Genomic DNA, 27390 nt, shown 5'->3' with positions numbered 1-27390 from the left:
GGTTGCGCGGGGAGGTAGTTTGAGAGGCACTTTGGGAGGTAAGGCTGCAAAGAATAGCGGAGGACGACGTACAGCAGACGCTGGAGTGCAGTACTTGGTAGCCCAGCTCGGGTTTCCCTTGTCCCCGCCTCCTGCGCCAAGCCCGACCCACTGTAGGGCGGGACCTTCCCCTCCAGCCAATTCTGGGAGCCAAACCCTGGCGGTTTGTACTCTTTCTTTCCAATGAGAAAAAAAGGAAGCAGCTTGGCTCCAATGGCCAATCGGAGAGGGCGGCGCCTGGTTGTCAGGCAGGTTTGTAAGACTTGGGGCCAATTGGAGGCGCAGCCACCGCTCGACCCGGGCGCTGCGCGCAGGCGGTGGCGGAGAGACGCCGAGCGGGCCGAGTGCGGCCGAGCAGAGCCGGAGCCGAGCGGGGCCGCAGGAGCCGGGCCGGGTGTGGACCGGCCGAGATGCCCTATAAACTGAAGAAGGAGAAGGTGAGCGTGGCCTTTCCCCGCGCGCCTCCGCCGCGGGGCCTGCGCCGAGCTCTGGGAGGGGCCCGCAGCAGGCCCGGGACAGCCCCAGACTGACCCTCGGGTCCGGCTCCCCGCAGGACCCTCGCGGTAGGCAGCACCCCCCAGCCTGTGCTGCCGTAGGGACTGCTCCCCATCGGTGCCCTGCCCCGGGCCGGCCCCCCACCCCTACCCCCGGTCGCTTACTCCTACCCACCCGGGCCCGGTCCAGATCTGCCCCACTCCCTGGTCACTCCCCTGCCTTTTTTTCTCCCCGCCTCCCTCTGCCTCTGATCCCCCCGCCTCCACCGGTTTGGGACAGCCCTCTTCCAAGACTGCACCTCCCTCCAGAGCCTCACCCCCACCCCTCGCCCTGTGCAGTCCCTTCCCTCAGCAGCCTAAGGACGGCCTCTCTACAGTTCCTCCAGCCCCTTTCTTTCTCCACACCAAGCCCCCTGACCTAGAACAGAGCTGCTTTCTCTCTCCTCCACCCAAATCTGGCCTAGGCCCTTCCCTTTAGTTCTTCCTTTCTACACAAACTTGTAAGCCAGGACTGAGCCCTTCCTTCTGTTGATGGAACCCCAGAACGTCAATGCTGGAAGGCGGCTCTTGAGCACATGCATTGTAGTCCCTAGTGGTACAGATGGGGAGACCCGGGGCCCTGACATAGGAAGGGACTTGTCCAAGGTCACACATCCTGCTGGAGGCCCAACTGCAATGATCAGATCTCCTGATTTGGAGGTCTCTTCTGTGCCAGTGCCCACCTAAGTGACATCAGCTGGCTTTCTTGTTCATCCTAGAACAGACACGTTTTCTAGTCTTAACCAGGCTCCTCTCCTTATTCCTTAGGATAACCCTTGCATTTTTCCTTTTTCGCACCAGCGCTAGATTTCTCCCTTTCCTGGGCACGTTATCCTCAAAGCAGGAATCTGCCCTGTCCCATTTAGTCTTCTTTCTATCCTGCAGGCCAGCCATCTCTTTGTTATGATGTCTTTACACAGACTGTTTATTATTTGCAGTGCTGGAGATCAAACCCAGGACTTTGCACATGCTAGGCATGTGCTCTACCACTGAGCTGTGCTCCCAGCCTCACAGGCCATTTCCTGCTGTTGCCCTCTCTTGCCTCCTGTCTCCATACGGCCCTCACCTGTTCCTCATCCCTGCCTTTTTCTACCCTTTGTTTCTTGCCGTTGCTGAGGTCTGACTCAGAGGTGTGGTTCCTTTGAGGTACAGACTTACACGGAGGATGCTAGGATACCAGTTCCAGCCTCCCCCAGCTTTTCTTCTCCTGGGGCTGGCTCTGGCTTGGTATCATGGCCCACCCTCCTGAAGACCCCAGAGGTGTATTGCTTTGATTTTCCCTCTGATTGGCTGAATTTGCTGGGCTGGCATCCCTGACCTTATCAAACTCTTTATCCTGGGGCTGTTGCATATCTGCCAGGCAGCTCTGATTATGGATTATCACTGAACTTCTAAGAGTCTCAGATTTGAAGCACAGGGCTGGTGATGGTGCCCTAGGCACTGAACTTTTTGAGGGTGGTAGCTGGGAAGGGTTATGTGTCCCACCCAAGTCCTTGGGGAGTGGACATACTAGTGTGGTTTAGACATTTCAGTTGTAGACACCGCACACACAAAATAGTTACACTGTGAGCGGAGGAGTGTGGAATTCAGGGGAAGCAATAAGACACCCCCCACACACACCTGTGGTTTTTAGAGTGATGGACCAGATCCTGTCCCATCAGCAGAAAGCCTTTGCCTTCTGCATGATTGAGAATTGGAGGAAATAGTCTTAGACTTCCTAGGACCATGTGTCGTAGGATTTGGCTGAGAAAGGGCTTTGGAAGGATTGCGGTGCATAGAGGCAGGCATGGAGTCCATTAAGAGATTTTTAACCTACATTTGATTTTTGGCTGCATTTGGCCTGGCCTCCTTCAATGGTTGGCAAGTTTTGAGGGGGAGAGACAATGTGACTGAGGTGTGCCAGGATGGAGGCACAGAGATGGGACCCCATTGGGTTCATCCATCACCTGTTCCCTTTCTCTTGCTTCTCTGCTGGTCCCAGTCCTTTCCATCCTTCACTCTTTCCTCCCTGAAGCCTTTCCTGAGCCCCTAGGCAGACCTGAACTCTCTCTCCTCCCCTGGGTTTGCAGAATTCTTGCTAGGTTACTTAGAGACTTTTCACGCTCAGCCTTGAGTGGGAATGAATTATAAACTAGTCTTGCAAGTCTTGTCTTTCTCCTTGAGGTAATAACTAAGCTGTGTTTTGGTTCAGCATCTCCCTTGCACACAATAGGTGCTTATTCGAATAGGTGCTGTGTCAATCTTTGGGAAGCTTTGCAACCCTCTTCTATTCTGAAATAAGCCTCACATCTTTTATCTTCCTGCCTGAGGTACCCTGCTCCCTCCCACTTCCTTATTCATAATAATAGATTTTCATGTGCTAGACACTGGGCTAAAGAAAGTGGGTACTAGGATTATTTTTGCTTAATGGATGAGGAAAATGAGGCTCAGAAAGGCCAGTTAACTTGCTCACTCTCACATAGCTTAGTAAAAGCTGAGCTCAAAACACAGTGCTGGCTCCAAACCTCAGTGTCATGCATCACTCGACAGCTGGGCCAGGCCAGTATGTGCTTCACCTGTTCTGCAGAAGCAAGGAGCAAGACTGGTGGGCCCCGTTCCCCCACACCCACTCACACCCACACACCAAGGCAGCTGAGTCTCTCAGGCACATTCCCTGTGAGAGATGTCTCAGGCGTCCTGCTGAGTGCCATAAGGTGGGTGGAGGGTACAAAAAGAATAGGCGGCTTATGATCAAGTAGAGAGATCAGACCTGTATGAAGCTGTATGAAGATGGGTCAGCTTTGTTGGAGGGGCCCGTGTCTGTTTGTGCTGTCAGTCACCTTGGCCTGCATCCTCTCATCCTTGTTTTTTCTCTACTGCTTGCTATGAGCCACTCACAGGAGTCAGTGTGGCCAGCCTGTGCAGTAGGCAGTGGGAAAGTGCTTGGCCTAAAGAAGGAACCCCTTCCCCTTCAGTGTCAGCGTCAAGCTGCTTCATACCCAGGAATGGCTTTCTCTCCACTCCCAAGAAGCCTTCCCCCATTCCAGCCCACACAGAGCTCTCTTCTCCCTGAAATCCTTTTGCCCCCATAGTCAAAATCACTTGATTTAACACTTCTCCCTGAAGGGGCTTGGCTGCTGTTGAATTGCAGACTCTTGGAGCTGGAAATGATTTCCAAGATCCTCCAGTCCAGCTCTCAAGTAGGGCCTGAATCCTTTTGCAACATGGCAGGCCATCCAGCCTCTGCTTGAATGCGCCCAACTGGGAGCTTTCAGCTTCACTAGGCAGCCAGTGTCTATGAAACTGTACTGTGAGAAAATTCATCCTTGTTTGGGGCCTGTGTCTGTCCTCTTTCAATTCCAGCCCATTTCTCTTGGGCTTCTGGGTCCATAAGGACAAGCCGTATCTTTAGTCCACATGCGAGTTTTTCCTTTGCTGGTTAAGATCCATCTTGCTCCCCCACCTTCCAGAACTCTTCCCTTCTATGTTAACGACCCCAGTTCCTGCAGCTGTTGCGCCTAGGCCTAGCTTTTGAATACACTGCCAGCACGGTTGCATTTCCTCCTGTGAGGAAGGAGGATTTCTCATCGCCCTTCTCAGAGGCTGCTCATGACTGAACCAGACCCTCCAAGCTGGGCCTGTCAGTGCCAAGCACTCCACGCAGGTCTCTTAACTGGGTGGAAGGTCACGTGACCTGCACTGGCACGCTCCAGCACTTGGATGATTTGTGTTGAACTTGCAGTCAGTGCTACATCTCCAAGTCTTTTTCCCGTTTTCCCCATCCTGTTCCTTTGTGGTTGCTTTTTCTTTTTTGGCCCAGAGCATAGGAAGAGATGCTGGACAGGCTAGGGCTCTGAGCCAGTTGCCAGGTTCCCAAGGGAAACTTCAGATTGGTGCTCAAGCTTTGTGAGCATTTGGGGCTTCTCCGCCATCTCTGACCTGGCCCTTGCTGTCTGAGGCACTCTTGACATTTTGGGTGGGATACTTCTGTATGTTACGATCCTGATGAAATGCCAATCATGCTCTCTTGTCTAGCGCTTCTTTTGACATCTAAAAAAATGCCCGTTGGTCTCTCTGGATGGCCCTGCAGGGAGAGAGGTGACTTCTACCACTCTTAACATGGATGCTTCGAACCCCTGTGACCAAGGCAGCCAGAAGCGAGGCTGGCCAGAAGCGAGGCTCATCAGCCTGTACCCTGAAGCTTTTCCTTAACCCCCCATCTGAAGACTTACCTGACTGAGGGCTTTCTAAGCCTAGCCTGTGTGCCAGCTTGATGAGGAGACAAATGAAAGAATGTGATCATGCTTAGTTATTATGTTAGGGACAACTTCCTACCCAGATTCTAGACTCCTTGAAGGGGATGAATCTCCTCATGGGTCCCAGGGTTGGCATATGTAGTTCTGATTGATTCATAGATTCAGTTGGACAGTGAATAGTTAGAACAAAGACCTAAAATATTTATCTTTATTTTGTGTGTATGAGTGTTTTGCCTGAATGTATGTAACTGTACCATGTGTATACAATACCCATGGGAGCCAGAAGGGCGCATCAGATCTCCTGGAACTGAAGCCCTTTTCCGACTGTCAGCTGTCATGTGAGTGCTGGGAACTGAACTTGGAAGAGCAGCCAGTGTCCTTAACCGTTGGGCCATCATCTCTCCAGCCCCTAAAACAAAGATCTAAGAGGGGGTCAAAGTGGTAGAGTGCTTGCCTACCATGGGCAAGGCCCTGGGTTTCATTCCTGGTTGTCGTTTCCCCAAAAAAGACTTAAGAGTTTCTGACAAGGCTTCTCCCTTCTTTTGGCCTCTACTAACACTAACTCTGTCTTTTCCGAGCAGGAGCCCCCCAAGCTTGCCAAAGGCACAGCCAAGCCCAGCAGCTCAAGCAAAGATGGTGGCGGCGAGAACACCGAGGAGGTAACACATGTCGACACAGCCCTGGTTGTGGTATAGGTGCCAGTTCCAGCTCCATGATGCCCAGTCGGGTGAGGGGACCCAGAGGCACAGTTACCCAGGCAGAGGGAAGGAGGCTTCCCCAGCCTAGAAGGAACCTAGACATCTAACCTAGATCACCATCAGGCAGAATTTCCTTTTAGCTAGTGTAGACCACATAAGCGTTTTCAAACTCCTCAGGTTCCTATGGAAGTTTTTTTTCTGTCTGTCGTCTTTGAGCATTGAGAATTCCTTTTTCAGTGACTAAGGGTATGGGTCAGTGGTAGAGTCCTTAGTGTGCTAGAGGCCTTGGGTTCAATTTCTAGCACACACACACACACACACACACACACACAGACTGTCTTATTCTTTGGGTTAAAAAACTGAAAGGTGTGGGGGCTGGAGAGTTGGCTCAGCAGTTAAGAGCAACGGCTGCTCTTGCAGAGGACCTGGGTTTGACTCCCAGCACCCACATGACAACTAACAAATATCTTTAACTCCAGTTCCAGGGGATCCAATGTCCTCTTCTGACCTCCTTGGGCATTGCATTTCATGAGTACACTTGCACACATGCAGGCAATACACTCATACACATAAAATTAAAAAACAAACAAAACGGCTGGGCATGGTGGCGTGGTGGCGCATGCCTTTAATCCCAGCACTCGGGAGGCAGGGGCAGGCGGGTCTCTGTGAGTTCAAAGCCAGCCTGGTCTACATAGTGAGTTCCAGGACAGCTGGGGCTATAGGGAGACCCTGTCTCAAACAAAAGACAAACAAACAAAACCAACTGAAAGGTGTGGGGGCATGGTGGTACGTGCCTGTGAACTCGCCATTTGGAAGGCTGAGTGAGGATCATGAGTTTGAGGCCAGCTTGGGTTACATTGCAAAACCCTGTCTCAAAAAAGAAAGAAATAAAAGACCTGGAGGTTTGGGGTCCTGGTGAAAAGAGGAAAAGTCCACAAGTGTTTCATAGGATGATGTGTGACTTCCATATGGATCTGGGTGGGGCAGGAGCTTGGGAGTGGCTGTCCCTGATTTGGACAGGGCTGGGCCCACTGCTCTTGGTCTCAGCGTGACCAAAGGATAGTGGTGAGCAGAGGTCAGCACAGCTTAGCAATCCAGGGCTATAAAGCAATAAATGGGCAAACAAGAGAACCAGAGGGCAGAGGGACTGAAGGAGGTTCAGGGATGCCCATGAACTTCTTGGGTGGGTTCAGATGCTCTGGTTGGTGGGCCATCCTCTGGTTGTATAGAGCGAGTAGCCATACTGTGTTGGGGCCACTGACAGACCCTTCCTCTGCTTCCTCCTTCCTGTTGTAAACTGTTCTGGAAACAGAGGTCTGAGTTATAGGCTGGTCTTGTGACTTTTTTCAGAAAGGAGATTGATTAACAAGTGTTTGAAGTTAACTATGGATTTAGATTTTCCAGCCTGTTTGTCCCTGTCACTTTAAAGAGATCCAATTGCATTTTACATTGATGACCATTCTTTTAGGCCTTGCAAATGTAATCAGAAGACATAAGCTTGTATTTTGTGGGGGGTTTTCTGCCCACTACGCAGACCTGGGAGTTAAAGTCCTCACAGAAGAATACTCCTACCTCTGCACTTATACTGGAATCTGTGCATGGCTCTAGAATGGCCCTTATCACTGTGCACTGTAACCATTAGTCCCCATCTGCATCTCCTGTGGGGTGAACTGAAGAGCAAAGCAGGTGGTGTTCAGTGTTGCTTCTTCTCGCTCCTGTGTACTCACTGAGGTCATAGTAAATGTTTCTGAGAACATACCCTCTGTGCTCAGTGTCCCTTTCAGGAATGATGATGTTGATGGGACCCACTGGGAAGATAGTTGAGAGCTAGTGACTTAATTAAAATAGCAAGACGTAGAGCTAGAATTTGAAGGAATTCTTACTGGGCTCTTCCCAACTTTTGCCTAACCCCTGTCCTCTAGTTGTTAGGCACCTGGCTGTCAATTCTCAGAGCAGCCTTGACCACCTGCTTTCATTCCGAGAATGTGGTCAGGGCCCCTGTGAGTTGCTCTATCGTCACCTAGTCCCTTGAACACCTGAAGTTAAGTAAGTCCTTGTGAGTGTGTGAGTGAATCAGTGAACTAACCAACCAACCAGCTTCGAATGAGAGCTTAGGACCAGACAATCATCTCATTTCATAAATGGGAAAATGAAGGCTTGAAGTATGCTGAATAAGACCAGCTGCTGTGATTTCTCCAGCGTCTTTAGGACAGGTCTCCCCAGGGCACAGGCCTTCTTTAAATCCCTCTGGAAAGGGAGGGTGTTAGGTTCACCTGGGTTCTGCTTTGTGAAAAGCTGCCCAGGGCTTATCTATGTAAGACAGCGGCAGGAATTTTACTCCATGATTTTCCAGAAAGGCACTCACGCATGACTGGCAGAGAGATGTTGAGAAAGTTGGGGGCCAAGTTGTGAAGGAGTAGTCTTAGGGCCTTTGACCACCTACTTTCCCTCCCAGAACATGAGCTCCTGTATTGTCACCTAGTCCCTTGGTTGTACTAACACAAATTAAATAATTCCTTGTGAACTCATTATCAGTGTGGGAGCTGCAGGAAGCTCTCAATTGCCAGTGAATGGCCAGGCCCAGTGGAGGCACCCCACATGTGAATGTATTAGTGACTGTATGAGTGAACCAATTTGTCCTAGCCGTTCCTTCCCTTTTTCTAGTGTAGAATTTTGAGCTTCTTTGGCTAAATTCAATGTGTCAGGTGTTTACCAGAGTCTTTTCAATTGATCTAATAATTATAGCAGCAATTATTACTGAGCAATTATTTTGTATTCATTTCCTAGGGCAGCCAAAACAAATTACCACAAACTAGGGGCTCTGAAACAGCAGAAATTCTCCTACAGTTATGGAGGCCAGATATCTGAAGTCAGGGTGTCACAAAGGGCATGGCCTGAGGTTCTTTTATTTAAAATTTTAAAAATTAAATTATTACATTTACTTATTATGTGTGTTTATGTATTTATGTGCATGTGTGCCAAGATGCACATATGGAGGTCAGAGGACAACTTGTGGGAGTTGGTTCTCCTTCCACCATGGAGCACCCAGAGACTGGGAACACAGGGTCATCAGGCTTTGTGGCAAGTACCTTTACTCAGTGAGCCATCTTGCAGGCCCCTTTTATTTAAATTCAAAAATTCTGGGGACTGGAGAGATGGCTTAGCAGTTAAGGGCACTGGCTGCTGGGTTCTATTCCCAGCACCCACATGGTGGCTAACAACTATCTGTAGCTCCAGTTCCAGAGGAATCTGATGCCCTTTTCTAGTCTCTGTTGGCATTGCATGCACATGGTGCATGTACATACATGCAGGCAACATACATGCAGGCAAAATAACCTGTACACATAAAATAAAAATAAATCAAAAGAATGAAAACAGATTAAAAATTTTAATTTTAATTTTTTCAGGTGTGTGGTATGCATGTGTGTGTATGTATTCACATATGTGTGGGCACATAAGCATGTGCATGCATGCAGAGGCCCAAGGTTGATGTTGCCTATCCTCCTCCGTTGTTCTCCATCTTTTTGATATCTTCCTCAATCGCTGTCCACTGGATCTGCTGAGGCAGAGTCTCTCCCTGAACTGAGTGCACTGTTTTGATCAGTCTGGGTAGCCAACTTGCTCCAGGGATTCTGTCTCTGCTTCATGCTCACTGGGATTACAGGCGGGCCACTCTACCCACCAGACCTTGATGAGGGTTCAGGGGATCCAAACTCTGGTCCTCATGCTTAGTTAGTAAGCACTTTACTCTTCGAGCCATCCCCCCAGTTCTGTCCCGAGGGTCTAGGAAAATGTTAGTTCCGTGTCTCTCTCCTGTCAACAGTCCTTGGCTTGGTGCATTACTTCAGGACCTTCCTTCGCCCTCACATTCTCCTGTTGTCTCTGTCTCTGTATCCAAATTACACACACACACACACACACACACACACCACCACCCCCCCCCCCCCCCCCCCCCCCCCCCCCCTTTTTTTTTTTTTTTTTTTTTTGTCTTTTTGAGACAGGATCTCTCAGTAGCCCCAGCTGGAACTCTCTATGTAGACCAGGTTGGCCTTGAACTCATGGAGATTTGCCTGCCTCTGCCTCCTGAGTGCTGGGACTAAAGGTGTGTGCCACCACACCTAGCCCAAATTTCCCTCTTATAAGGACACCAGTCATTAGGGACACCCTATCCAATCCAGTATAACCTCATGTTCACCTAATTTTATATTTCTGCAAAGACCCTGTTTCCAAATAAGGTCATATTCAAAGATTCTGGGTAGACATGAATTTGGAGGGGGAACTGTTTAACCCAGCATACTATATACTAGAACTACCTAAGTAATTTGCATATGCATTGACTCATTTGACTGCCATTCCCCTAAGAGCTTTTCATTGTTACCATCCCCATTTTACAGATGAGCTGGAGCCTTAGAAATACTGAACAGCATTTATTCAGTGAGCAAATGGCAGAGCTGTGACTCAAACCAGGTCTGTGGCTCTGAAGCCAATGATCTTCTAGGCTAAACGAAATTATATACTCCCTCTGAGCTTCTAGAAGAGGGTCCTAGGATGTTTTGGGAGGTCAGAGAGACTTACTCTTGTGTCTTGTCTCTGTTATGAAGGGTCTTCACTGGTCTGTCTTTGGAGAAAAAAATTCAGTGCCTTGGCTTTTCAATCTGTTGCATTGTACTGAGTTCTAGATGCAGAGATGGAGGGATGAAGACATGATTTAGTCCCCCACTTCATTCCCTGAGGCCACAGCAGCTGTCCCGAAACCGTTTTTGCTTTTATCAGTCCTCTCCGTTTTTTCTTTCTGGTCTGGGGTTTGAACCCAGGGCCTTACTCAAGAAAGTACATGTTCTACCACTTAGCTGAACCTCTAGCCAATTTCTCTACTTAAAAATGAATTTGAGGGGGTTGGAGAGATGGCTCAGCAGTTAAGAACACTGAATGTTCTTACAGAAGACCCGGGTTCGAATCCCAGCACCCACATGGCAGCTAACACCTGTCCGTAACTCCAGTTCCAGGGGATCTGACAGCCTCTTCTGTCTCCTCGGGCATTGCAGGACACGGGTGCACTTACCTACATGCAGGCAATACACACATACACATAAAAATATAAAAATTAAAAATTAAAAAAAATGAATTTGAGGAACTAGAGAGATGGCTCAGCAGTTGAAAGCCCTTGCTGCTCTTGCAGGGGACCTAAGTTTGGATTCTAGCACCTGCAGCTCACAACTGCCTGTTATTCCAGCTCCAGGGGATACAACATCCTTCTGGCTTCTACAAGCATGTGCACTCATGCCCACTGACCATACACACACACATGCACATGCACATACAAAATTAAAAAAATAAGGGCTGGAGAGATGGCTCAATGGTTAAGAGCACTTACTACTCTCCCAAAGGACCCTGGTTCAGTTCCCAGCACCCACATCAGGTGGCTCCCAACCACCTGTAACTCCAATTCTAGGGGATCTGACACGAGGTGTACACATGGTGCACATGGATATATGCAGGTACTCACCCATGCATGTAAAATTAGTAAAATAATACATCTTTAAAAGATGTATTTTGCTGGGCACGGCGGCACACGCCTGTAGTCCCAAGTACTTGGGAGGCAGAGGCAGGTGGATCTCTGTGAGTTCAAGGCCAACTTGGTCTACATAGCGAGTTCCAGGACAGCTGGGGCTACAAGGAGACCCTGTCTCAAAAAAAAGACCAAAAAAAAAAAAAATTTATAAGCCAGGCAAAACCCACCTACACATAAAATAAAAATAATAAATAAAAAACTTTTTTTTGTCTTTTTGAGACAGGGTCTCCCTGTAGCCCCAGCTGTCCTGGAACTCACTATGTAGACCAGGCTGGCCTTGAACTCATAGAGATCCGCCTGCCTCTGCCTCCTGAGTTCCTGGGATTAAAGGCGTGCACTACCACACCTGGCAATAAATCTTTTTAAAAAATCTTTAAAAGAAAAAGTGGAGGCAGAAAGATCAGAAATTCAAGGTCTTTGTGACATAGCAAATTCAAGGCCAGCTTTTGAGCTACATGAGATTCTGTATCCAAAAAAATAAAAAGAAAGAAAAAAGTCATCCACCCCTTCAGGGACATCTTCCCTAATTGTTCCAGGCAGTTTGTAGCCCACCCCGCTGTGTTCCATGGCCTTTATGGCTCTCTGTTCTTGTATTTCCCTTGTACCATTAGCTGCTGCTTTTGTGGCTATCCCGCCCATTGGTCTGTGAGCTGTTTGAAGGCTAGGGCCATGTCCTAGTCACCTTGTCTTTAATGCTTAGCACAATGTTCAGTGACTAAAGGAAGGATGGAGAGAACTAAACTTGGCTGGATAGAGCTCTGCATCTCACAGTGGGAGAGGATGCCTCTGTGATTTTTAGGGTTTTCAACTAAAATGATCTACATTTATTAGACTAATTCATTCATGATGCAAAAGATACAGCATGTAATCTGTGTGTTTTTGTTTGGTTGGTTTTTTTTTGGTCGTCTTTGGACAGGGTCTCCCTGTAGCCCCAGCTGTCCTGGAACTCACTATGTAGACCCGGCTGGCCTTGAACTCACAGAGATCTGCCTGCCTCTGCCTTCCAAGTGCGTTTGTTTGGTTTTTGAGACAGGGTTTCCCTGTAGCCCTTACTGGCCCAGAACTAGCTATGTAGACCAGGTTAGGCATGTTTTCACAGAGATCCATCTGCCTCTCCCTCCAAGTACTGGGACTAAAGGCATGCACCACCATACCTGGTTAATTGTGGGTATTTATCTATTTATTCTGATTTTTTTGAGATAGGGTCTCCCTGTAGCCCCAGCTGGCCTGGAACTGTCTATGTAGACCAGGCTGGCCTTGATCTCACAGAGATCCACCTGCCTTTGCCTCCTGAGTGCTGGGATTAATAGGATTAAAAGCATGTACCACCATGCTTGCTCTGTGTGTGTGTGTGTGTGTGTGTGTGTAGTTTTAAATAGCTTTAAAGATTTTATGTATATGTGTGTTTGCTTGCATGTATGACAAATGCATTGTGTGCACGTATTCTTATGGAGGCCACAGGAGGGCATGGGATCCCCTGGAACTGAAGTTACAGATGGTGTGAGATGCCATGTGGATGTTGAAAACTGAACCCAGGTCCTTTGGGAGAGCAGCCAGTGCTCTTAACCATTGAGCCATCTCTTTAGCCCCTTGTGGGTTTTCAAATTACATTTATTGTGTGCATGCTCAGGGAAGTCAGAGGACAACTTGTGAAAGTCAGTTTTCTCCTTCTACCATTTGGGCCCAGGGATCAAACTTGGGTCATCAAGCTTGGTGGCAAGCACATTTACCTACTGAGCCATCTTCCTAGCCCTTGTTTTTTTTTGTGGGGGGGGTCGGGGGGCAGATTGTTGTTTGTTTTGAGACAGGGTCTTGCTCTGTACCTCTGACTGGCTTAGAACTCATTTATGTAGACCAGGTTAGCCTCACACCTGCAGTATTCTGTTTGCTTTTGCCTCCTAAGTGTTAGAGTTATGGGTGTGAACCACTATGCTTGGCTCAATCTGTGCCTTTCTCTAACTGATTAATTCTGACATGAGATCTCTGTAGCCCAGGCTTGCCTCAAACTCATGATCTTCTGCCATAGTCTTTTGTGTAGCTGGGATTAGAGGCATGTGCCACCATGCCCAACTTCTTTTCTGTTAACTTTACATTTTATCTTTCTGTCATATACATCTTATAGTGGGGGCTGGGAATGTATCTCAGTTTGTAGAGTGCTTGCCTAGCATGCATGAAGGCTTTGGGTTCTAGGCCCAGTACCACATACACCCATTTGATGGCACACACACTTGGGAAGTAGAGGCAGGAGGCCTGGATATAGGAAGGCTTCTTGGGGAGTGTAGATCCTGTTCTGAGTTTGGAGATGAAGGTACATGAGGCCTCTGTAGTCTCAGAGGGCCTGCACAGGACAAAGTAGGGAGTGGAAGGCAGATTGTCTGGGTTCCCTTTGGTCAGCTACTCCTGTTGTGATGGCTGCAGGTCTCCAGGGACTCCCATGTCTCCCATCCCACCTCAGGTCAGTGGAGGAGACATCAGAGGCTGGAGCATTTAGAAGAAATGCTTGAGTGTGAGTGGCTGAGAGATCCCCATATTTACATTTTGACAAGCATGCTTCCTAGTGAGGGGTAAACAGAAAGGGCATGCCTCATTCAGCTTGGCAATCAGGGCCAATGGCTAGGCTAGCTGTCTCTCAGATGTTTTCTATGTCTGGGGCCTGGGGCCTGGGAGCCAATGGTCTTTATAAAACTGGAGTTGGAGCCGGGCGTGGTGGTGCACACCTTTAATCCCAGCACTCGGGAGGCAGAGGCAGGCGGATCTCTGTGAGTTCAAGGCCAGCCTGGTCTACATAGTGAGTTCCAGGACAGCTGGGGCTACAGAGAGACCCTGTCTCAAAAAGACAAAAAACAAAAACAAAAACAAAAAAAAAAACTGGAGTTGGGGGCTGGGGAGATGGCTCAGTAGATAAGAGCTTGCTGCAAAAGCATGAGGACCAGAGTTCGATTCTCAGAACCATGTAAGACAAATGAGGTAGCAGGCATCTGTAATACAGTGGTCCTTAGCAAAATGGGTGGTGGAAACAGAATTCCTGGAAGCTCACAGGCCAGTTTGCCTGACACATGCAACAGTGAGCAACAAGAGACCTTCCTCAAACAAGATGGAAGGCAAGACCCAGCACCCAAGGTTGACATCCAACACTACGCATCGACCTGCTGACTGGCTTTTGGGACTTTTTTTTTGGTCTTTTTGAGACAGGGTCTCTCTGTAGCCCCAGCTGGCCTGGAATTCACTATGTAGATCAGGCAGGCCTTGAACTCAGAGATCCGCCTGCCTCTGCCTCCCAAGTGCTGGGACTACAGGCGTGCCCCACCACACATGGCTCTTTTGGACTTTTTTTAAAAAAGACATTCAACCCTGTGTTCTCTTGAAACCTTTCTTGGAGAGTGGTTGGGAAATTATTGATCTAGTTAAGTTCCTTCCTTGTTAACAGAGAAAATTGAAGTCCTGTGCAAGAGCAGCCAGTGCTCTTACCACTGAGCCATTTCTCCAGCCCCTTGTTTCAATTCTTTTGGGGGGGGGAGTGGGGGGGATCTTTTTAACACAGGGTCTCCCTGTAGCCCCAGCTGGCCTGGAACTCACTATGTAGACCAGGCTGGCCTTGAACTCACAGAGAGCCGCCTGCCTCTGCCTCCAAGTGCTGGGATTAAAGGCGTGTGCAACCATGTCCGGCCATTTCAAATCTTTTTTTTTTTTTTAAGTTTTAAAAAATATTTTATTTATTATTTCTATTCTATGTGTATGAGTATATTGCCTGCATATAGGTAAGTGCACCCGTGTCATGCAATGCCCATGAAGACAGAAGAGGCCACCAGATCCCCTGGAACTGGAGTTACAGACAGCTGTTAGCTGCTGTGTGGGTGCTGGGATTCAAACCCAGGTCTTCTGCAAGAACAACCAGTGTTCTTAACTGCTGAGCCATCTCTCCAGCCCCAAAAATATTTTTATTTTTGATGTGTATGAGTGTATGCATGTATGTAAGTGCACCTGGGTCATACACTTGTCTGCAGAGGCCAGAAGAGAGTATTAGATCCCCTGGAACTGGAGTTACGGACAGTTATTAGCTTCCATGTGGGTTCTGGGAATCGAACCCAGGTCCTCTGGAAGAATAGCAAGTGTTCTTAACCACTGAGCCATCTCTCCAGCCCCTTCTTTCAATTCTTATTCTAGCCCTATAAAATGCTATATTGTTGTCCTCATTTTACAGATGAGGAAACTGAGGCACAGAGAAGCTACATGACTCAGCTAATAAGTTTCAGAGCTGTGAGCTGAATCTAGACAGCTTGGCCTGCGTGTGTGTTTGTTTGTTTGTTTGTTTGTTTGTTTGTTTAAGACAGGGTCTTACTATGTAGCTGTGGCTGGCCTGGAACTCACTATATAGACCAGGCTAGCCTGGAACTCATAGAAAACTGCCTGCCTCTCCCTCTCAGTCACTGGGAGTAAAGACATGTGCTACCATTCCCAGCTTTTTATCTTTTTTTGAGACAGGGTGTCACTCTATAGCCCAGCCTGGAACTCAAGCCATTCTCCTACCTCAGCCTCCCTGCTGGGGTGACAGGTATGAAGCAACAGGCTTAATGTTAGTGTGTTCTGAGCATTAAGCTCCACAGATAAGGGTTTGGTTGTTCCAAAGGCTCAAGTGGGAGGCCTGAGGCAGGGGCGGTTCCACATGTACACCAACCTTCTTTCTCCCAGCTGTCCCCAAAGTGTGACTTGTCTCCCATATGTAGAAAGGAGACCTCAGAGTCCAGGGCATCTAAAATCACACTGGCTCATTGCTGGTCACAGTGGGAGGTGTATGCTACCTTCTCCTGTCCCCCTTCATTGTGTTCCCCTAATCAGATATCCTCCAATCAAACCAGTTATCTAGTCGGGATAGAGTTAGATGTCCAAGGTAGTAATTAGCCATGCTGGACCCACAGGCCTACTCAAGCCAGAATCTGTTTTTCATCCTTTCTTCTCCAGATAGGTTGCAAGTTCCACAGATTTTTTTTTAAATTTTATGTGTATGAGTGTTTTGTCTGCATGTATGTAAATGCACTCATCTTGTGCAATACTTGCAGAGATCAGAAGAGGGTGTCCGATCCCTTGGAAATGGGTTACAGGCAGTTGTTAGCTGCCATGTGGGTGCTGGGAATTGAACCTGGGTCCTCTGCAAGAATAGCCGGTGCTCTTAAGCACTGAGCCATCTCTCCAACCCTTATTTTTTATTTACTTATTTATTTTTGCTGTACTGAGGCTAGGCAGATAGTTACCCACTGAACTGTGTACTTAGCCCTTTTTAACTCTGAGCCAGGGTCTCACCTTGCTGCTCAGCCTGGCTTCCTCCTCACTCAGGCTCCTGAATAGCTGGATTATGGTGTGCTATGCACACACTTGCTCAGTTTAGTGTTTTTCTTTCTTTCTTTTTTTTTGAGAGAATCTTGCTATGCAGTCCAGGCTGACCTGGAACTGTTGATTCTTCTGTTTTTACTTCTTAAATTCTGGAATTAACAGGTGTGCATTCCTGCCCTCCCCCTTGTGACATGGTCTCACTACCTGGCCTGGAACGCAGAGATCCTCTTGCTTCTGCCTTGGAGTGCTGGGATTAAAGGCATGTGCCACCACACCCAACTTAAAATTTTCTAATTTTTATATTATCTGTTGACTTTTTATTGTGAAAAATTAGCATTCTTATACCTCTGTGTAGACAGTTCCTCTTTGAAAACATCAATTTGGGAGAAATTATTGTGACTATGTAAATGTTTTCACATAGCTAAAACATGTTTGATTAGTATATAGTTTGCTTAAACATAATCTTAATTTCATAATGCTCCATTTATTTATTTTTCATTATAAGGGAGGTATTTGCATACAAAATTAAAAACAATTTTTTTGGTCTTTATTTTTTTACAGGAAGACAGAGTCTTCCTGTAACCCCTGCTGGCCTGGAACTTGCTATATAGACCAGGCTGGCTTCCATCTCACAGAAATCTGTCTGCCTCAGCCTCTTGAATGCTGGGATTAAAGGTGTGTGCCACCACAACTGGCTCAAAGTTTTAGAATTTTTATTTGTCTTTTTGGTGCTGGGGATTAAACCTGGGATCTTGTGACACTTTTTTTTTTTTTGTCTTTTTGAAGCAGGGTCTCCCTGTAGCCGCAGCTGTCCTGGAACTCACTATGTAGACCAGGCTGGCCTTGAACTCACAGAGATCCGCCTGCCTCTGCCTCCCAAGTGCTGGGACTACAGGTGTGCACCGCCATGCCTGGCTTGTGACACTTTTTTTAAAAAAAATTTATTATTTTCATTTTATATGTATGAGTGTTTTGTCTGCATATATAGAAGTGTATCGTGTTGTGCAGTGCTCATGGAAGTCAGAAGAGGGTGACAGAGCCCCTGGAACTGGAGTTATGAATGGTTGTTAGCTACCACATGGGTGCTGGGAACCAAACCTAGGTCCTCTGCAAGAGCAGCCAGTGTCCCAGTGTCCTTAACCATTGAGCCATATCCTGTCCCAAACCTAGGATCTTGTATACAATAAACATACATTCTTCGACAGTAATACCTCAGCCCAGAGCCTTTTTTTTCTTCTAATTTGATTTTTTTTATCATTTTATTTATGTGTATCTATGTGTGTATGTGCCATATGTAGGGCTGTGTACAGAGGTCAGAAGAGGGCATTGGATATCCTGAATTCTAGGCAGTTGTGAACCATCTGATATGGTAACTAGGAACCAAATTTGGGTTCTCTGGAAGAACAGCAATCACTCTTAACTGCCAAACCAGCTCTCCAGTTGCTCCCCGCCCCCTTTAAAAATTATTTATTTTACTAGCCAGTGTGGTGGTGCATGCCTTTAGTCCCAGCGCAAGCACTCGGGAGGCAGAGGCAGGTGGATCTCTGTGAGTTCAAGGCCAGCCTGGTCTACATAGTGAATTCCAGGATAGCTGGGGCTACAGGGAGACCATGTCTCAAAAAGACCCCCCCCCAAAATTATTTATTTTATGCCTGCATGTATGTAAGTGCACCTTTGTTGTGCAATGCTCACAGAGGCCAGAAGAAGGCATTGGATCCCTTGGAACTGGAGTTCAGACAGTTGTTAGCTGCCATATGGGTGCTAGGAATTGAACCCAGGTCCTGTGCAAGAGCAGACAATTCTCTTAACTGCTGAGCCATCTCCCTAGTTCCTAAATTTAAATTTGGTAAACTGCTAAGAATGAATTTTTCTTTTTTTTCTTTTTCTTTTTTTTTTTTGTCTTTTTTTGAGACAGGGTCTCCCTGTAGCCCCAGCTGGCCTGGAACTCACTGTGTAGACCAGGCTGGCCTTGAATTCGCAAAGGTCTGCCTGCCTCTGCCTCTGGAGTGCTGGGACTAAAGGTGTGCACCACCACGCCAGTTTAAGAATGAATTTTTCTTTACTTTTTTAAAAGATTTATTCTTACTGTTATGTATGACTGTTTTGCCCACATGTAAATATGTGCATTCTGTGCATGCCTGGTGCCAGTGGAAGCCTGAAGAGTCTGTCAGATCCCCTGCAATTGGAGTTACAGATAGTTGTGATCTGCCCAGTGTGGGTGCTGAGAACAAACCCGGGTCCTTTGCAAGAGCAGCAAGTTTTCCTCACCACTGAGCCATCTCTCCAGCTCCTTTTATCTTATCTGCTAATCGAAGGGTTTCACATAGTCAGTAATCCTGTGTGTACTCAGTGAGTTGTTAGGTTATGCCTGCATGCTGCACACTGTACTTCTCCCAGATTCAGTGGAAGCCTGAAGAGTCTGTCAGATCCCCTGCAATTGGAGTTACAGATAGTTGTGATCTGCCCAGTGTGGGTGCTGAGAACAAACCCGGGTCCTTTGCAAGAGCAGCAAGTTTTCCTCACCACTGAGCCATCTCTCCAGCTCCTTTTATCTTATCTGCTAATCGAAGGGTTTCACATAGTCAGTAATCCTGTGTGTACTCAGTGAGTTGTTAGGTTATGCCTGCATGCTGCACACTGTACTTCTCCCAGATTTCCTCACCAGTAGATGTTTCCATTCCTCAGAAGGTCTCTCTCTCTCTCTCTCTCTCTCTCTCTCTCTCTCTCTCTTTCCCCCCTCTGGTCTTTTTGAAACAAAGTCTCCCTGCAGTCCCAGCTGGCCTGGAACTCACTATGTAGACCAGGCTGGCATTGATTTCAGAGAGATCTACCTGCCTCTGCCTCCTGGGATTAAAGGCATGTGCTACCATGCCCCGCCCTCATGTTTCTTCTGTCAACTCTTGCACCTAGGCCTGGAAAGATAACCATATTTTGTTTTTTGGGAGGGGAAGTGTACTGAATACCAAGGATTGAATTCAGCCTTGCACATGCTAGACAAGTGCTCTACCACTAAGCTAGATCTTCAGCCCTGACAATCACTTTTTTGATTTCTGTCATCATCAATCCAGTTAGTTTTGCCTGTTCATGAACTAGAATGAACATTTTGAAGGTTGTTGATACACAAGTAGTGGGTACTACTTTGGAAGATAGGACTTTATGGCCATTGCATTCTAGGGCTGCAGCCACAGTTACCTCTTGTGGCCTACCTCTTCCTGGGCAAGGACAGCTGTCCACCTATATATATAAGCATGAACAGACTGGGAATGGCAGATGGTCAAGGCCAGGGTGGAGGGCATCTCTTGGGCAGCTGGCTTCAACAAATTACTTATTTGTCCAGGCCCAACCCCAGCCTCAGTCTCAACTACCATCATCCAACAAGCGTCCCAGCAACAGCACACCACCTCCCACACAGCTCAGCAAAATCAAGTACTCAGGTGGGCCCCAGATTGTCAAGAAGGAGCGAAGGCAGAGCTCCTCCCGCTTCAACCTCAGCAAGAACCGGGAGCTACAAAAGCTTCCTGCCTTGAAAGGTACTCAGATGGCTGGGGGAATGATAATGTACTGGGCTTGGAGCAGTGGGCATTGGGTTGGGGGTATGTTGGGGAGAAGGAAGTTCTAGGGAATGTGAGGGGGTGTTCACTGTGACAGAGGAGTTAGTGAGCAGGATGGTAGCAGGGTAAGGAAGGAAAACCCTGCAAGGGCAAATAGGATATGGCATGCAGGATGGGGGAGGACCCCTGACTGCTGAGACCCCCACAGATTCACCAACCCAGGAGCGGGAGGAGCTGTTTATCCAGAAGCTACGCCAGTGCTGCGTCCTATTTGACTTTGTGTCGGACCCACTCAGTGACCTCAAATTCAAAGAGGTGAAGCGAGCAGGACTCAACGAGATGGTGGAGTACATCACCCATAGCCGTGATGTTGTCACTGAGGCCATCTACCCTGAAGCTGTCACCATGGTGGGCACAGGGAAAGGACAGAAGGGGCAGGGACGGGGGCCCCCTGGTGAAGCTGGGACAGTGCTCTAAGCTGGGCCCACCCCTCAGTTTTCAGTGAATCTCTTCCGGACGTTGCCACCCTCATCGAATCCCACAGGAGCAGAGTTTGACCCTGAGGAAGATGAGCCTACCTTGGAAGCTGCCTGGCCACATCTCCAGGTACCAGGGCAAGGGGGCAGGATGGCCCTGGCTGTAGGAAGCAGAGAATTCAGGCCTGTAGCAGAAGGGCATCTTCCAGGCCTTGGGGCATACATACCTCAGGGATGGATGTTCCTTTTCCTCCACAGCTCGTGTATGAGTTTTTCTTACGTTTCTTGGAGTCTCCAGATTTCCAGCCAAACATAGCTAAGAAGTATATCGACCAGAAGTTTGTACTTGCTGTGAGTCTGAGGTTTCTATCCTTCCCACAAACTAGCCGCACACACCCCTCACCTGTGTCCTGCCTACTTTTTCCCCTTATTTTGAATACACAGGGATTTCAGCTGTGTCTGATACAGGGCTCTCATGAATATGGGGGTAAAAAAAACTCAAGTCTAAGGAATTTCCAACGAAGTACCTCTCCCAACTCACTGGGTACGAACATGCATACTCAGATACCACTTTGGACAAAGCAGTATAATAAAAATCACTCTGCTTTTCAGAGACCTACCCTTACTCCCCAGAGAGCCTTGGGGCTTCCCCTGCCTAGGACCAATGACCCCAGCCTGTCTTCTCTAGGGGCTGCCTCATTCTTTGTCTTTCCTACCCTTCCTCCCAGCTTCTGGACCTGTTTGACAGTGAGGACCCTCGAGAGCGGGATTTTCTCAAGACCATTTTGCATCGCATCTATGGCAAGTTTCTGGGGCTCCGGGCTTATATTCGTAGGCAGATCAACCACATCTTCTACAGGTGAGGCAATGAGCACAGGCCTGGGAGCATAGTATGCCCCTGCTGAGGTGGGACAGGAGAAGGGAAGCAAGAGACTGCCAAATGCTGGAGGGGTGGTGTCGAGAGCCTTCTTTCCTTAGGTTCATTTATGAGACAGAACACCACAATGGGATCGCTGAGCTCCTGGAAATCCTGGGCAGGTGAGAGGTCGGGTAGGGGCAGAGATACCTGCAGAAGGTTGGAGGATTGGTACACTAAGCTTGGATCTTGGCTTTTGGTCCTAAAAACTTTCCTTAATTTCTAGCATCATCAATGGTTTTGCCCTGCCCCTTAAGGAAGAGCACAAGATGTTTCTTATCCGTGTCCTGCTTCCCCTTCACAAGGTCAAGTCCCTGAGTGTGTACCATCCTCAGGTAAGCTGCCTTTCTCCTAATGATCCCCAACCTGAATGTCAGGGACAAGGGGTACGGCAAGGTATTTCTACTTGGGTTGGGATGGCAGAGTGGGGCGGATAAATCCTCTATATCACCCCTTCTGTTCTGGGATCTTGTTTCTGTCACTGACCTTTGAGACCTTCTGGGACCTGCATCTCACTTTCTACCTCAACCTTTTGCAGTTGGCATACTGTGTGGTACAGTTCCTGGAGAAGGAGAGCAGTCTGACTGAGCCGGTAACTCCCCTTCTGGGCTCCAGGGTCCACCTCTTATTGTCATCAGCATTGCCTTCCAATCTTTAACTGTCATTTTTGTTTCTGTTATTTTCTGGTACTGGCCATCAGACCTAGGGCCTTGTACATCCCAGGCAAGGGCTTTGTTATTGAGCAGCACCCCCAACCCAAGCCTATGCCTGCTGAACAGTGCTATCAATGGGTGCTTAGAAGGCCCAAGGCCTGACAAGTGATGTGGTTTTTTCTCTCATGGGAAATAAGACCTATGTACCCAGGAAACAGAAACACGAGTAGTTAGCTGAGGGCACCCAAACAGTGCTAGGGTAGGAGTTGGGAGGGAGAGGGCGACAGGCTTCCCAGAGAACCAGAATTTTAGCCTTATGTCCCCTTCACAGGTGATTGTGGGACTTCTCAAGTTTTGGCCCAAGACCCACAGCCCCAAGGAGGTAATGTTCCTGAATGAGCTAGAGGAGATTCTGGATGTCATTGAACCCTCGGAGTTCAGCAAAGTGATGGAACCACTCTTCCGCCAGCTTGCCAAGTGTGTCTCCAGCCCCCATTTCCAAGTAAGACCCAGTCAGTATATCCCAGTCTGGGTTTGGGGAGCAGGTCTTGAGTGAGGCAGAATGCCCACATTGAATTCCACCTTTCCTCACCAGGTGGCAGAGCGTGCCCTCTATTACTGGAACAACGAGTATATCATGAGCCTGATCAGTGACAATGCTGCCCGAGTCCTCCCCATCATGTTTCCTGCACTCTACAGGAACTCCAAAAGCCACTGGAACAAGTAGGGCACTGGGGACCGGCTGCTGGGAGACTCTGGTTTTGGAACCTTTAAGGGGGAAAGAACTTGAGCCAGGGATCTCACCAGGTCACTCAGCAATGATAGTTGGAGCCCATTGTGTATTAATAAATAGGACTTGAGGGACTCCCTAGAGAGAAGATGCCATGAGCTATCTTTGCAGTACCAAACAGCAGAGCAGCAGCCTGCATCACATCACTCCTTCACGTCAGCCATTCTGTGGGTCATGCCACAGCCTTAGAGACAGGTTAAGCTGGAGGAAACTGAGTTCTAAAAAGGCTTTTCTTCTGAAAGCAAGCTCAGTGTGGTATAGGCATAGTCCTTCATGTCGCTGGGAAGCTCGAGCGTGGGGGGAGGGGTAGGTTAACACATGTGGGACCATGAAATGCCAATCTCAAGTCACATGATTTGGCTAGTTATTTGCTGATACTGTGTAGAGGTTTGTGAAAGGGTAGCAGCGAACATGAAGGCCTTCAGCAGAGATACCCAGAAACAAGCAAGTTGGGGTCCTGATGCTAATGGCCTCCTGTACATCATCCTTCTCTGGGTGGCAGGACAATCCACGGGCTGATCTACAACGCTCTCAAGCTGTTCATGGAAATGAATCAGAAGCTCTTTGATGACTGTACACAACAATACAAGGCAGAGAAGCAGAAGTGAGTATTCCTGGAGCTGGAGAGGTGGCTCAGTGGTTCAGAGTACTGGCTGCTCTTGCAGAGGACCTGGGTTCAGTTCCCAGCACCCACTGGCGGCTAACAACTATCTGTAACTCCAGTTCCAGGGAATCTGATGCCCTCTTCTGGCCTCTGTGGGCATTACATGACACAGATGTACTTCTATACATGCAGGCATTCATACACATAAAGTAAAAATAAATCAAAAAAAAAAAAAATTGAAGCCAGGCGTGGTGGCGCATGCCTTTAATCCCAGCATTTGGGAGACAGAGGCAGGCAGATCTCTGTGAGTTCCAGGCCAGCTGGGGCTACAGGGAGACCCTGTCTCAATACAAAAAAAAAAAAAAAATTGAAATAAGAGTGTCCCTGCTGGGTGTGGTGGCACACGCCTTTACTCCCAGCACTCCGGAGGCAGAGGCAGGCAGATCTCTGAGTTCAAGGCCAGCTTGGTCTACATAGTGAATTCAGGACAGCTGGAGCTATAGGGAGACCCTGTCTCAAAAAAAGTGAGTGTCCCTTGGTAGACTTATCTTCCTCCAGCTCACTACCCTCCCAAGCCCAACCCCAGTCCTACTGTCCCTCCCTCAGGGGCCGGTTTCGAATGAAGGAAAGAGAAGAGATGTGGCAGAAGATTGAGGAGCTGGCCAGGCTTAATCCCCAGGTGAGGGTTTTGAGGCTTTTTTTTTTTTTTGCCACTGCTTTGAACTCGGAGATCCATCTATAGTTGGGGAGAGATTTTGGAGGAAGAATGAGGCAGATGGGCCCCCAGGCTCCTGAAGTGGTTCTCACCATTGTCCATCCCTTTCCCTTTCAGTACCCTATGTTCCGAGCTCCTCCTCCACTGCCCCCTGTGTACTCTATGGAGACAGAGACCCCCACAGCAGAGGACATCCAGCTTCTGAAGAGGACGGTGGAGACAGAGGCTGTGCAGGTGAGAGGACATCAGGGCTAATGGTCAAGGCTTGGGACAGAAGGGAGGAGACCAGAGCGGCACAATCAAATAGAAAAGGAAACAGAATTTCTTGAGAATTGGTCACTGTTCCTCGCCTTCTCCTTATCCGCTCAGATGCTAAAGGACATCAAGAAGGAGAAAGTGCTGCTTCGGAGGAAGTCAGAGCTGCCACAGGACGTGTACACCATCAAGGCACTGGAGGCACACAAGCGGGCAGAAGAGTTCCTAACTGCCAGCCAGGAGGCTCTCTGACCCCCTCACCTTCCCACAGGGCTACAGCCCACTCAGCCCCTGGACGTGGCCCGGCCCTTCACCCTCTGCTCCTTTACTGGCTGACTTGGGACAAGGCAGCAACTCTCTGGCTACTCTAGAGGATGCAGGCACTGGAAGCGGGGGACACCCAGTGTGGTCCTTCTCCCCAAACTGAGTTCATGCCTCCCTGTGGCTAGTACAGACAGGCTGAGCACTGAGTGCTCAGTGCTTTGACAACCTGGGGATGCCTGTCCTCCTCCTGCTCCTAGTCCCACAGCTATCTGAGGTTGCTCTGAGAAATACACACACAGGAACCGTCTGTTCCTCTCCTCTCCCCATTCGTCTTCATCTGAACTCTTAGGTGTCTCTCTGTCCTACAGAGGGGAGCAGTAGGAGATTCTCACCAAAGTTATGTCAAACCCTCTTTGGCCCCTGGAGTCAGGAGCTGGAGGGGAGCCAACCCCCAGCAGCACAAATAGGCCCCAGCATTATGCAGATGGAAGGGGGTGTATTTCCTTTCACCCCTTGCCTGACCAAGATAACACAGGTCAACAGGAGGAAAGTATGTTATGGACACTAGATGAGTATAGGGTCCAGTGGACCAAGGGAGGGAGAGTGAACTACCCACCCTGTGCCCCTCTTTGGTGAGCAGCAGCCCTGGGATTACAAACATGGAAGGGACCACCCTATGGCTGACTGCTTTCTTGTGCTGTTGGTTCCCAAAGCTTTAAAGAAGGAAGCAGGGAGCAATGCCCGAAGCATGGCTCCTCCCAACACCTATTTTATTTCCTTGTTTGTGCCGAATCTGGGCAGGCCCTTACCTGTACCTTCTAGGCACATGGAGCAAGGGGCTGGGGAAGGCTGGACCAGGTTCCAGGGGCACAGGCAGCACGGCTTTTGGCTGTGTACATAGGGTGCTTTATTCTCCACAGTGATACATGCTAAGGTGGGTTGGGCTTGGGCCACTGTCCCCGTATGTACAGAACTGAATAAAGTGGGTCTCTGAGAGGTCTGATTTACCTTGATGTGAAAAGGGACATGGGAAGATGGAGATGGATGTTAAAACCAGAGGTGTGATCAGTCCTGTGTTGTTTCTGGCTTGGAACGTAGGGGAGATAAGGCAGCTCTCACTGTGGTCACTTCCAGGCAGGAGATGCCTGCCGGGCTTGGAGGGCTTTCTGTACCACATCTTCCCATTGAGCATCCGATATCTCCCGAGCCCAGGCAGGAACCCCTGGAGCAGGCAGGCTTACTCCAGCCATGGTCCTTTTGACCAGCTCTACGTGTTCTGAAAGCATAGCCAGAGGCCAGTGAGGGGCTGAAGACAAAGGGATCAGCTCCTCTCCCCATCCCTTCATCCCTTGAATCAACCCAGAACTCTTTTGACTCACGGGGTCACCAAATCCATTTTGTTAACACCCAACCCTGTCTTGCTCGTCCCAGGTCTAGACAAACAGCATTTCACCCCGACTTGAAGGCTTTGAAACCTTAGTTAACACACCCCCTTCTATGTTCTTCTGTAACTTAGTGGCTCAAGCCAGTCCATTTCCTTCATAATTACTCCAGAATGAAAGGATGATCTTTTTTTTTTTTTACCTGGGTCCATGGGAATAGAGCTGTGGATGCTCAACGCTGCAGCTCCCTCCTCATCTTCGTCCTCACTTTCCAGTGGCGGGTCTGGCAGATGAAGCCCCAGGGCCTGCAGAACCAGAGAGAGGATAATTCCCGTCCAGCCTTCTGGGAAGTTCGGCTTCGCCGCGGGAAGGATTCCCTCCACTGTACCTGGATTCGATCTTGGATGTCTGCAACTATGTCCTCTCCCTCGCCCACCGATGCCAGTTCCACCTCCTCTTGTTCAGGATCTTGGTTGAGGGGCTGATAGGAGTAGCCTGCCGGGCCTGCTCCGGTTTCTTCCTGCTCTTCCTCAGGTTCTTCGCTGCTCCAATCCCCGGTTCCTTCGGTAGGACCCTGATGTGGCCCCAGGTCCTCAGTCTGACTGGGGAAGATACGCTCAGGACCCATGGTGTCTCCCCCTAGAACGACTGCTGCCATCCGGGCAGGGGCTGCAAGAACAGAACCACAGGACAGGCTCTGGATGAAAGCAGGCCGACTTTCATCCTTTTAGCCAGCCACTTGCACTCTCCTATCGCGTCCGCCACACGAGCTTCTCTCACGGCTTCTGCATCGTTCTCCCCTCCCCCCACTCTCGTGCCTAGCCGTCTTAACTCGGTGTTCGAGCCCACCAGCCTGACTCTCCCCATTCCTCCATAACGGCCAACTGCAGGTCCAACAGGACACCCCTTCCTGAACCCCGACACTTCGCCACGCCCCTCGGAGACTTGGGAACTGGCCGTCCAAGAGACTCTGCCAGACCTGCGTCCCCGCCCCTCATCCCCTCCGCCCAGGGGACCCTCGGTACCGCCTTGCAAAAGCCCTTCAGGCCCAGGGGTGCCCCTCAATGACCCCAGCTGCAGCGTTCCCCACCGGCCCCCACTGATCCTTGGCGTTGGTGTTTCCTCGCGCCTCACCCTCTCAGAGCCCACGGCCCGATCCGCACCTTCACTTCCGGCGGGGCAGGACGCCCTAGAGCTCATAGGCCTCCAGCCCCGCCCCGTGCTCAACACTGACGCAAGCGAGGACGAGGAGTCCGCCTCTTGCCCCGCCTCCGCCATCCTGTGCCCGGACCACAAAGAACTACATTACCCGGTAACCCCCACGGATGCGCACAAGCCTCTCAGCGCCCGCCTACTCCTCTACGCTCACCACCCGGAGG

The 27390-nt window shown here is 49.1% G+C and overlaps 2 protein-coding genes across 5 annotated transcripts; one reads left to right on the top strand and one right to left on the bottom strand.

Moving 5' to 3' along the window:
- The first annotated feature begins 303 nt into the window (after positions 1 to 303).
- Ppp2r5d (protein phosphatase 2 regulatory subunit B'delta) lies at positions 304 to 25625 on the top strand. The gene is made up of 16 exons (XM_008829105.3): positions 304 to 476; positions 5389 to 5466; positions 19743 to 19935; positions 20165 to 20364; positions 20452 to 20562; positions 20691 to 20783; positions 21161 to 21291; positions 21411 to 21470; positions 21575 to 21683; positions 21887 to 21940; positions 22333 to 22503; positions 22597 to 22724; positions 23294 to 23395; positions 24002 to 24074; positions 24228 to 24344; positions 24480 to 25625. The coding sequence occupies exons 1-16, from the start codon at positions 450 to 452 to the stop codon at positions 24615 to 24617; spliced, it is 1785 nt and encodes a 594-aa protein (XP_008827327.1). The 5' UTR covers positions 304 to 449; the 3' UTR covers positions 24618 to 25625.
- On the bottom strand, positions 25513 to 27320 carry Mea1 (male-enhanced antigen 1). 4 transcript variants are annotated; one of them, XM_008829107.2, is made up of 4 exons: positions 27146 to 27320; positions 26400 to 26680; positions 26214 to 26316; positions 25513 to 25905 (listed from the first exon to the last, which is right to left on the bottom strand). In XM_008829107.2, the coding sequence occupies exons 2-4, from the start codon at positions 26667 to 26669 to the stop codon at positions 25754 to 25756; spliced, it is 525 nt and encodes a 174-aa protein (XP_008827329.1). In that variant the 5' UTR covers positions 26670 to 26680; positions 27146 to 27320; the 3' UTR covers positions 25513 to 25753. The 4 variants fall into 4 exon arrangements, with proteins under 4 accessions (XP_008827329.1, XP_008827328.1, XP_017652646.1 ...); XM_008829106.2 differs by having other exon boundaries at positions 27175 to 27320; XM_017797157.2 differs by having other exon boundaries at positions 27102 to 27224.
- Between the last annotated feature and the right edge of the window lie 70 nt (positions 27321 to 27390).

Source organism: Nannospalax galili, unplaced genomic scaffold (assembly GCF_000622305.1).
Source record: "Nannospalax galili isolate Female #2095 unplaced genomic scaffold, S.galili_v1.0 scaffold653, whole genome shotgun sequence".
In the NCBI taxonomy this organism is placed as follows: Eukaryota; Metazoa; Chordata; class Mammalia; order Rodentia; family Spalacidae; genus Nannospalax; species Nannospalax galili.
This window is presented reverse-complemented; position numbering and strand designations above follow the sequence as displayed.

Bases quoted from the DNA above. Each gene is read 5' to 3' on its own strand.
- Ppp2r5d (XM_008829105.3), top strand. From the start codon at position 450: ATGCCCTATAAACTGAAGAAGGAGAAG. The intron at 21,292-21,410 runs GTGAGGCAATGA...TTCTTTCCTTAG, and splicing joins ATCAACCACATCTTCTACAG to GTTCATTTATGAGACAGAAC. The intron at 24,345-24,479 runs GTGAGAGGACAT...TTATCCGCTCAG, and splicing joins TGGAGACAGAGGCTGTGCAG to ATGCTAAAGGACATCAAGAA.
- Mea1 (XM_008829108.3), bottom strand. From the start codon at position 27,289: ATGGCGGAGGCGGGGCAAGAGGCGGACTCCTCGTCCTCGCTTGCGTCA. The intron at 26,681-27,036 runs GTACCGAGGGTC...CTGTTCTTGCAG, and splicing joins TGAAGGGCTTTTGCAAGGCG to CCCCTGCCCGGATGGCAGCA. The intron at 25,906-26,213 runs GTAAAAAAAAAA...CTATGCTTTCAG, and splicing joins CTCTATTCCCATGGACCCAG to AACACGTAGAGCTGGTCAAA.